Below are 11,579 nucleotides of genomic sequence, written 5' to 3' on the forward strand. Positions count from 1 at the left end.
TTTAAACTAATAAAATAATATAATATGCATTAACCTATTTCCCCTTCTCTCTCTATAAGTTTATTATTAATACTGTACAATGCAATAGTCAAAATTCTTTTATGAAAAAAGCTTTGTCATAAAAGTTTTGCATGGAATTTGTGGTAAACAATGAATTTTGAGAAAGCGTAGCATAAAAAACATTTATTTAATGTACTTTTTTTTACATTGTAACCGGTATATTACAAAAAGAAGAACAGTAGGATAGATAGAATACTAAAAAGTTGGAAAGGTGATCGTGTGAAGGTTAATTTTGGTATTAAACAGTATCAATATTGCGGGACCCACAATCCCCATCTTAAAAGTCTTATTATAATAAAATCACCCACTCCCTTCACTTATCCTCTTTTTCTTCGTTTTTCCCTTAAATTAAAAGTACTAATATTAATTTGTTTATGTAACGCTTTCTTTCTTCCATTCCAAAATTCCACCTATTCATCTTCGTCGTACTCTGTCACTTTCTATTTCTCTGTCTTCCACCGGTTACCGTCTCTCCAAGTCTCCATCCTCACACGTGCTTCCTCCTCCCAAAAACCATCTCACACGTGCCATCTCTCACCCATACAACTCCCTTTCCTTTCTGTGGTGCAACAAATAAAAGTTAGAGAGAGAAAGTAAACTCGTGTGGAACCAATCTCTATATAGAGACGCACAAAAAGAAAATGAGATAATAAAACTAAAAGCATAAAACTTTTTTCCTCTTGGTCTTGCCCATGTAGTAAGTAGAGACTAAATGGGTTCAGAGTTTCAATCTTGTTTTTTTCTTCTTTCTAAAAACCTCAAAACCCAAAGATCGCATCTTTCTTTAAACGATCTCTTTTATTTATATTAAGAGACTGAATCTCGTGAGTTTGTTGCTGTGTTTATCAGTGTTTTTAATTGTTTTCAATCTTGCACCGATGAGGATCCGTAAACGACAGGCTATTTTCTCTTCTTCCGAGTCTATTTCATCTCTGCATCTCTCAGATCTTAACCAGTTTAACCGGTCACCGGTGATGGTGCAACTCAGCGACGGTGCTCATGCTCACACACAAGGAAAACCTTGTTCTTCTTCAACTTCGTTGCTTGTTTCAGCTGCTTCGAGCTTGGACCTTTATCAGCCGTCGGATCAAACACTCCCACTGATCGGGAAACTAAACAACGGCTACGATTATCCATCCACCATCCAACTAAGTGGGGTACACAAACACCACAACAAGCAACACCCTTTGGTAAGCCAAATAACCGTTTTGTTTTTTTAAATTTTTTTTTTTTATTTTCTTTTAAAAGAAATTCATGATTAAGTGCACTTTTGTCTAATCCCTTCCAAGTTGTTTCCCCTTGGTGTCAAATTTATTTAATTTATTTTTCTAAAAAAAATTATTTCACATCTAGAAAGGGCTCTTACATAACATGTATTTATTTTTTGTATGGTTGATTTGATTTTATAGGATGAGAAGGTTAGAGGGGAAGAGAAAGAGATTGGAAACTCTGGAGAGAACAAAAGTAATCATATCAGGTGAGAATATATAATGAGTCTCAAACTTTTTTTTTTCTCTCTTATTCTTTCATGAAATAGTAATAAAAGTTCAAGTTTATTAACCAGCTTGCAAAAAGAAAATTGTTATTATTATTATTATTTAAAAAAAATATTGCAATGGTAGATACTATTGAAGGTGTTTTTATATTTGTATATATAACCAAATTAAGCCCATCCTTCTTTTCTCTAGATTGGGTAGCTTCCATTTTGCACTATTAGCTATAACTGGTCCCCATTCTCAACAATAATATTGCACTCCTATTTATTAATATCTATATATTCCTCTTTCATGTAATTTTCATCTGTTTTTCTGGGTCTGCTTTATTCTCAGCAAACTAGATTTCTTGGTTGATTCGCATCAAGTATTGCCATCATCAACTACTTTTCCTCAAGGTAACTAACATACATTACTACTTCGTTATTCCATGCGTGTATATTGTTTGCGAGAATGGTTTAATTAGAGTTAAGAGTTATATATTTGTAGATGGGAGATGGTGTGAGGGAGAGAAAGCTATTCCATTAAAGAAAAGGAAAGGAAGGTTGGAGAATGTTGGTATGGAGAGTAATGGTAGTAAGAAAACAAAGAGTAAGATCATGAAGACCAAGTTGAATAAGAAATGTTATATGAGAAAAGACGTCGATGGAGAAGATGAAGAAAGCGAGAAAAAAATGGATAATATTAAGAAGAGGGTGACAAAAAGGGGAAGTGCACTGATGGAAGGTTCGCGGTGCAGTCGTGTTAATGGAAGAGGATGGCGGTGTTGTCAACAGACACTTGTTGGTTATTCTCTTTGTGAGCATCATTTAGGGAAAGGAAGGTTGAGAAGTATGACAAGTGTTCGAAATAGATCTATTGGAGTTTCTACTACTACTTCTATTACTGCACCAAACAATGTTGTTGATAGAGATACTAGTGCTTCTTCATCTTCTAATTATGATCTTGTAAAGAAAAATACTTCTGGGAATGATAGTGTTGATAAGTTGAACAATGATGATGATGATGAGAAGAAGCCAGTGATGATGATTAAGAAGAGAATGAAACTCGGAATGGTTAAAGCACGATCTATGAGCAGCTTATTGGGACAGACAGACAACAAGGTTGTTGTAGTTGACCAGAATAACAAGTAAGACTCAAGATTACTTGTATTCATATTTTGGTGCTAGAACTACGTTTTATATATTCAACTTTGCCTGTGCTTTAATTTGTAAGCTGTTATGTGGTATAATAAAATATATTATTATTATTATTATTATTTTCTTAATATGAATGATGCTATTATTTTGTGTTATATTTTCCAATGGATAGTTCGTTCACCTAAGATATCATGATCATATGAATATTATATGTACTTTTCCCATAACTTTATAAAGTTAGATTTCATGTGAAGTTTTGTAATTTTCAGACAATAATTTTACATGTAAATTAGATTATTATAACTGTTTCTTGTCACCCCATGCATATATAATTGTTTCAACTGAAAATTTGTTGAGAGTTTGCACACGCGATAGAGGGAGATATTTATACTCTATCTTTTGATGATATTGCGGTGCAGATTGAAAATTTACTAGTTACAGCTTGGTAGTTTTAGACATGCGCATTGTATTTTGTTTTGATGTTTTATAGACATCTACATGCATATAGGTGTGAAATTTATTAACTTTTAGACATCATTTGTTTTGGTGTCTTATAGAAATCTTTATGCATGTAAGTAAAATTTACTTAAGGAGATCTACATGCATGGAAGTAAAATTTACTATTCCATCTGATAAGCACTTATGGGAATATTCTACACTGATAAATCGGAGTTTGGTTATCACTTACTAATATTATTTTTGCTTAAAAAATATTGCAAACCATTTTTAATAAATGGTTAATTATGTATTTTAATTAAGGGTGTTTGGGTACGGTACATATGGTTTTGAGCTAAAAATCATCTGAATTTCAAAGTGTGCGGTGTGGACTGATTCGGTTGAGGGTTTTTTTTTAATATATTTTTATTGAACCATCCATACACATATTCTAAGTGTGAGTAAGAGAAATCACAAATCGAACCGAACTCTTTTATTAAAAAATGACTCAAACACATATGAATCAAATCTAATTTTTTATATTTTCAATTTGATTTGATTTAATTTGCAATTTTCTATTGAGCCGTTTTGATTTTAACCTACCTTATTAACCATTTAAATAAACTATAATTTTTTAATAAGATGAAAGATTTTATTATTGTTTTTACTCTAATATATATATATTTTTAATAAGATGAAAGATTTAATTATTGTTTATACTATGGGTTAAGAATATGTGACGCGGCTCAATTTTGAAGGTGGAAGTGAGCTAATATGATGGGAGAATAAGAGCTAGGTAAGTGGTGAATGAGGCTAATAATTTGGAATTGAAGCCAGCTATTTGGTAGGCCAGTGGTATTTTAAAATGGATATGGATCGGGAAAAGTTTTAAACTTAAGTCACCCCATAATGCTTCAAAAAGATAATAAGGTTAAACACAACTTCATAAGTCTTGGTTGAAGGCATAGGGCATGTAAATGCCATAAGTTAAAAGACCTTAATGTGCCATTTAAATTACACTGCTTTTTTAAGTATACTATTTTAAGACCACACGAAACCAAACTATATATAAAATTTGACCAATTCTTAAAATTACAATAGAGTCGTTAGTTGAAGCTAACAGAAATATATCCGAATGTATCGTATGCTCGAAGATATAATAGAGTCGTTATTGAATTTTATTTATTCTTAAAAGAAAAAAAAACATCGATAAAATTTGGGGATGAAAAAATGGGTAAGGAATTCGGTTATGCAAGAGGAAGATATTATCATCCCTCACATCCGTTGTATTTAATGAGAACCGTTTTGATCGTCCTATGCTTGAATGATTGTTATATCTAAAGATTGCTCGCAAAAGAAAAAAGGAAAAGAATAGATAGAGTGCTCGGTGAGGATTAGGGCTCTCATGCCAACGTATCCTTATAGTGCAATGAAAAATTCAAAGCTCCGTAGCTCATAGAACTAATGGTGGGAGATGAAACAAGAGTGATAAAAAATATGGTTTGAACCAAAGAATAATGTGGTTTCAACCCCATAAGGATGAAATCTGAACTAGAGAGTAAAGGTGTCATAAACCAATATGTGGGGGGCCAAGGCATGAACCACTATATGGCAGAGCCAAAAACAAAGGGAATTAAGCGTTTGACATCAAGACAAACATCTCTTAGTTCAAAGGCAGACACTGGATGAAGCTCAAATAAGTGGTGTATTTGGCTCAAAGAGAGAGTATATCACATGGAGTGAATGATTGGTAGAAAATATTGAATGAAGGTAGTGAATAGTGAATAATGAAAAATGAATGATAGGATAGAGAGAAAATAGTTAAAGTAGAAGGAATTGAAAGATTTGGTAAAAGTGACGAAAGGGTATAATTTTGGACCAAAATATAATGGTATTATTGGAATCCATCAAGAAAATGAAATTTGAACCATAGAGTAAACAAACATCAAGCCAAAAAGAAAAGAATTAAGTGTTTGGTATCAATGCAAATATCTCTTGGTACAAATGTGGATACTTATCCTAAAAGGATATATATGGAATCCCAAAGAAAAATGGTATTTGGTTTCAAAGAAATACAATGTGTCACTGAGATGAATGGTTATGATTGAAGATAAATGGTGGGTTATGAAAGATATGGATGGTGCCCTAAGGCCGAAGAAAGAATAATTATGCTCGCCTAGGGTTCTAAGCCTTGTGCCTACATATTCTTATCGTGCAATGAGAAAGTCAGAGCTCCGTAGTTTGTGGAACTAATGCGGAACAAGGACATCAAGAGATTTGATAAGGAAAGAGAGATTTGATAAGAAGTGGTGAAACATATAACTTGTACCAAAAAACAATGGTATCATAGCGACCCATAGAGGAAAATGAACTTTGAACCAAAAAGGAAATAGACATCAAGCCAGAAAACAAAGGAATTAGGTGTTTGGCATAAAAACAAACATCTCTTGATTCACAAGATGAGTACTGGAATTTCCCTAAAGGGATATGTATGAGACCCAAAGGAAAATGATGTTTAGTCCAAGGAAACAGTATATCACTGTAGAAGAACAAGCAATTTGAAGCCAAAAGAAAATGATATATTGAATCCTTGAAGGAATAAACTCTGAACCAAAGAGGAAACATACATCAAGCTAGAAAACAAATGAATTAAGTGTTTGGTATCAAGATAAATAAATCTTGGTTCATGGGGATAAACATTGGTAAATGTCCCAAAAGGGTATGCATGGAATCCAAAGGGATAAGGTATTTGGTTCCAAAGAGAACACAGTATAATATTGTTGAGAGATGGTAATGATAGATGTAGAAGACTTGGCAGTCATTGGATATGAACCACACTAAAGTCTATGAGTAAAGGTGAATACTATGAGCATCTGAGTCATTTGTCCCGTACCCAAAGATATTCAGAATGAGGATATGAATTCTCCACTCTCACCCCTTCTTTATTACTTAAGGCTCATGGCATGTGATCCTCGTCATAACTTTCAAGTTGTTGAGGAAGACTCCCCTTGTTGCTCCTTATGATGAAGAATTGTCAATCATTTGATTTAAATTGCACTAAAGTCTATGAGCGAAGGCGAATACCTTGAGAAACTGGGTCATTCGTCCCGTACCCAAGGATACTCTAGATGAGTTAAGGAATAATCCACTCTCATCATTCTTAATTACTTAAGGCTCATGGCGTGTAACTCTTATCATGATTAACAATTGTTGATGAAGGTTCTGATTGTTGCTGTAACACCCTTCTAAAATACCCCAAATATTTAATTAAAATAGCAACATATCAATCAGAGTGATTATGCAATTAAGGGTGTCACACAATCATTTCACACCATTCACCATACGCAGCGGATAGAAATCAAATCAATCATGCAAAACATGTAACACATTACATGTAAAATTATTCAACAAGGTAAAACATCCCGTCCCGATGTTACATCTATCAGAGCATGACCCACTAAGGAGACTACACTAGACTCCAAGCACTAGCTTCTACTCAATCACTGCTCGTTACCTGAAAAATAGTTGTAAGGGTGAGTTCCTCAATCGATATAATAAGCATTATAAAATATCATGTAATGCTAAGTAAATAACACACTAATCACCCTAATCATATCACACATTCAGTAACAGCACATCAACTCAATATCATACTCAATACCAACACAATTCATACTCATACTTAATGCCAACACAAACACACGTATAATATTGGAATACATCCATTCATATTATACGCCATACATACATTATGCAATGAGACTCCATGTATGCGGTACCGACTATTCGTGAACATATAGTTCAACTTCACCGACCAAATCCAGGTACGGCTACCAAGCTCACTAGTCCCACTCATTTGAGACCTAGTGACTCACATCACTAATTCCTCACCATGGGAATTAGCTACCACCCCAAGGGCCATGCTATACACACTAATCACCTAGCATGCAAACATCAACAACAGTCCAAATTGACTAACATCACTAATTCCTCACCATGGGAATTAGCTACCACCATAAAGGCCACATTATGCTATGCCCAATCACCTAGCATGCAACATCAACAACAATCCACAATGGACATATGCTCACACTCTAAGCCATAAAACAGTCCATCCACAATTACATACATAATATATACATTCACAACATTATGCATATTTTCACACATCATCAGCATATTTATCACATAATTATATCATGTCATGCCAAATAATTCAGTCACAGTATTAGCACACTCTACTAATACCTATCCTACTCAAAACAACGGGAAATAATCCCTACTATATCACACACCGATATAGGCCAAGCACCAATTATGTTCACAACATTAAAATATTAATTTTTCACTTTTCCAACAGTGTTAACCGGTTAACGCCCTGGGTTAACCGGTTAACGCAGCACAGAACACGCTTTCTGGCAAAATTCAACAGTGTTAACCGGTTAACGCAAACAGAACAGCAATTTTCACAAATCACAACAGTGTTAACCGGTTAACGCCCTGGGTTAACCGGTTAACGCAAGCAAAACATCAATACTTCACAATTCCTAACAGTGTTAACCGGTTAACACCCTGGGTTAACCGGTTAACGCAAGACAGAAAGCTGTTCCTGCGCTAACATGAAGCAGAATGCAGAATTCTCCGCATTTTCCGCCGTTGGAGGACTTCCGGACCTCCGATTTCAATTCCGTAAAAAGCTACACTTTCAGGAAATCAAGACTCATCCAATTACAAAGTCAATTACAGCTTTAACACAACTTATCCAACACCATTTTCAGCATTCATAATCCCAATTAGGGTCAAATCAATGGCTTATCACTACCCATTACATGTTAATCCATAATACCCATTAAACGACGATAAACTCCCCTTACCTGAGTTAATCCGGCGATCCTTTAGCTTCAAGCTCTTCTCTTTTCCAACCTTCTTCCTCTTGCTCTGCCTCTTTGCCCTTTCTCCACTTTTCACTTTTCAGCCGCTTCTCTGTTTTTCACGTGAAAACTCTTTTTTTACCAAAAATGGAACTCTTTTTCTTATTTCCAACTTATATATATTTTCCAATAATTATTATTCCAATAATAATAATAATAATATTCCAATAATTCCAATTATTTAATTAAATTAATAAATATAATATTAACTTAAATTAAATAATTATCTTATTTTTATCGGGGTGTTACAGTTGCAATGTTTCTTGTGAAAATAGACTTGACAATCATTTGATTTAGTGCTAAAGTCTATGAATAGAGGTGAATACGATAAGCAACTAGGTCATTCATCCCGTACCCAAAGATATTCAGAATGAGTTAGGGAATTCTTTACTCTCACTCTTTCTCTATTGTTTAAGACTCATGACACACAACTTGAATCATGGTTGACAAGTGTTGACCTTTGTTGTGCTTGAGAAGTAGTCCATTCTGTGTGCAATGTGAAGATCTTATAATGATTTTGAATTCACCGGAAGACAGTGGGTCAATCGGGTAAAGCACGACGAAGAAATAATTGCCTCTTAGCAGGCTCTAGATACCATGTTAAGAATGTGTGGTTGGACCTAACTCATCCCTACAAAACCGGTTGGTAGAGTGAGGGCTGCCCCCATTTATAAACTCATGTTCATGCCATATATTGTCCAATGTGGGACTCTTAACACACCCCCTCACGCCTAGGACTGGACATCTGGAGCATGGAAATAAATGGTGGATGACCCGATAGCGGAAACCATAGTAGGTGGCCCACCGGATCTTAAACGAGACTCTGATACCATGTTGAAATACAAGAGACTAAGATACATTTGAATAAACCGTGTGTTTTGAAAAGCACTACGGAGACTTTATTATATATAGATAGATTATAACTAATTACATGATATAGTCGATGTGGGACTATTCGATATACAAATATTCTTAATACTATATTTACAAATATCAACAAAATGTAATGTTTAATTCTGTTGTAACCCAAAATTTACCCTTCCCTTTTTCATCTTTTCATTCAACCACTTGACTAGGAAATCATTTACATACATTCATGACTCATTCATATGCATAATTCATCCATTAGTGAATAACTATAGATTCAAAGGTCTTGGCTTGTAAAGGTAGGGTTTGTGTGTGGATCAAACTTCAAAAAGTATGGCTTGACTATTCATCAAAGCATAGGGGGTGTGAAACCCTAATTGTCTGATCTTGGAGGTGTGGATTCAACAAGATGTCATCAAATCACTCCTCAAGGCTTTCAAACCCTAATTCTTGATGATATGATTATGGAACCTTATGGAGTTCCTCTGGGCCTTGTCTTGGCTATTAAAACCCTAATTTGGGACTCATTCATTGAAGATTTACTTGTGAAGCATCTGGTTTCATTCAAAGGTATTGTTTGAAGGGCATACCCCATTGAAACCCTAATCAAGGAATATTTGGTCCTAGGGCTTGACTTTTCATCTAGATAACCCCAAACCCTAGTTTCATCCACTTCTTCATCCTTTGTATGTTGGGTGCCCTTGCTTGATCATTGTCCCCCATAACCTTTTGTCCTAGCTCAAGTATATGGTCCCATAACTTCCATTCTTTGCTCAATCCATGCCATTTCATCTTGGTCACCTTCATGCTTAGTGCCTAGCCCATGCTTGATCATGCCTTGTTTGAGCTCATTTCATCTGATTATCTCAAGTACGTGGTTCACTCTTGGTTTGTTTTCATCTGGTCATTGGTCTTGAATCCAATTCATCCTATTTTCATTGTTGTTTCATTCATGGATTGTTGGTGCATTCATGTCATTGCCTATTCAAGTCACTAAAACATATCGTGTTTCAATTCAAGTGGTGGTTATGTCCATTGATTCATGATTAGTATTTCATTCAAGCCTTAGCCTTATTCACCAAGTCATAGCCTTGTGTCGCATCAGCGAAAAACAACCGGCGGACTAAAACAAAATAAACAGAGCCGCCACCGTGCGTTATTTATCCCAAAAGAGGGAAAGGAAACGCTCGAAGTAAACCTGGAAAAGACATGGTCTCGCGACCAAAGAGAGATGGGATCGGGAGTCGGTTATGCGAAGGGAAGGTATTAGCACCCCTACGCATCCGTCGTACTCGACGTGATCCACGCTCAAAAGAAAGAAAGGTTGCTAAAACTGCTCAAAAGAATGCACACACACACACTGGAAACAACACAGGTGGGGGAAGAGAGGAACGGGCTCGCTAGGATATCGCATCCTATGCCTACGTATCTCATCTGGAATGAGAATCAGAGCTACCGTAGTTCGGCCCACGCACACCGAAACAAACACATGCAAAACAGGCAAACATGGAAACCGAATGCCAATCGCTGGACTTACATCAGACTCCGAACCAACAAACACACACTGGAAACCAACTGCCAATCGCTGGACTTATGTCGGACTTCACACAAACAAACGCCAATAGGATACGGACTGCCAATCGCTGGTCTTACATCCATCTCCTAACACACACAGGAAGGTGAACAAACAAACAAGTTAATAGGGAGTCTGGAACTCGAGCCTAATAACTGTCAAGAAAACACACACAAAAAGAAAAAGGGTGCCCGGAGAGGTCTCGCACGACCTCCTGCCTACGTACCTCATCTGATATGAGGATCACGACAACGTAGTTCCCCTGTGTCGCATCACGCGAAAAACCGGCGGGAAAACAAGAACAACAGAGCCGCCACCGTGCGTTATTTATCCCAAAAGAGGGAAAGGAAACGCTCAGAGTAAACCTGGAAAAAACATGGTCTCGCAACCAAAGAGATTGGGATCGGGAGTCGGTTATGCGAAGGGAAGGTATTAGCACCCCTACGCATCCGTCGTACTCGACGGGATCCACGCACAATAGAAAGGAAAATGGTTGCTAAATCACTGCTCAAAACACACACAACTGGCTGAAAGAGACACAAGAAAACAGACAAGACTGACTCGGCAGGATATCGCATCCTGGGCCTACTTAGTCTATCAGGCATAGACATCAGAGTCAAAGTAGTTCGGACTGGGGAAACAACACATGCTCGCTAGGATGTCGCATCCTATGCATACGTATCTTCTCGGACGAGAGAAGAATCAGAGCACTCGTAGCTCGGCTGACACGCACACAAACAAACAAACAAAGGCAAACGTGGAGCCCGAATGCCAATCACTGGGCTTACATCAGCATCCGAACCAAACACACGCAAAGAGGCAAACATAGAGCCCGAATGCCAATCACTGGACTTACATCAGCATCCGAACCAACAAACCCACACTGGAACCCGAATGCCACTCGATGGACTTACATCAGCTTCCAAGCACACAACAAGACAAAACAAAGACACAGGCGCCCGGAGAGATCTGCTCATCTCCTGCCTACGTACCTCATCTGGTATGAGGATCAGGGCGACGTAGTTCCCCTACAGAGGGATACAGGACTAGCCTAACCAGATAACAGAGGGAGACACAACAC

At 36.7% G+C, this 11,579-nt stretch overlaps 1 protein-coding gene across 1 annotated transcript; it reads left to right on the forward strand.

The window, feature by feature from the left end:
- Positions 1–547: 547 nt before the first annotated feature.
- Positions 548–2,847, forward strand: LOC127126222 (uncharacterized). Its single transcript, XM_051055107.1, has 4 exons — positions 548–1,250; positions 1,470–1,537; positions 1,890–1,951; positions 2,043–2,847. The coding sequence occupies exons 1-4, from the start codon at positions 939–941 to the stop codon at positions 2,684–2,686; spliced, it is 1,086 nt and encodes a 361-aa protein (XP_050911064.1). The 5' UTR covers positions 548–938; the 3' UTR covers positions 2,687–2,847.
- The last annotated feature ends 8,732 nt before the right edge of the window (positions 2,848–11,579 follow it).

Source organism: Lathyrus oleraceus, chromosome 3 (assembly GCF_024323335.1).
Source record: "Lathyrus oleraceus cultivar Zhongwan6 chromosome 3, CAAS_Psat_ZW6_1.0, whole genome shotgun sequence".
Classification (NCBI taxonomy): domain Eukaryota; kingdom Viridiplantae; phylum Streptophyta; class Magnoliopsida; order Fabales; family Fabaceae; genus Lathyrus; species Lathyrus oleraceus.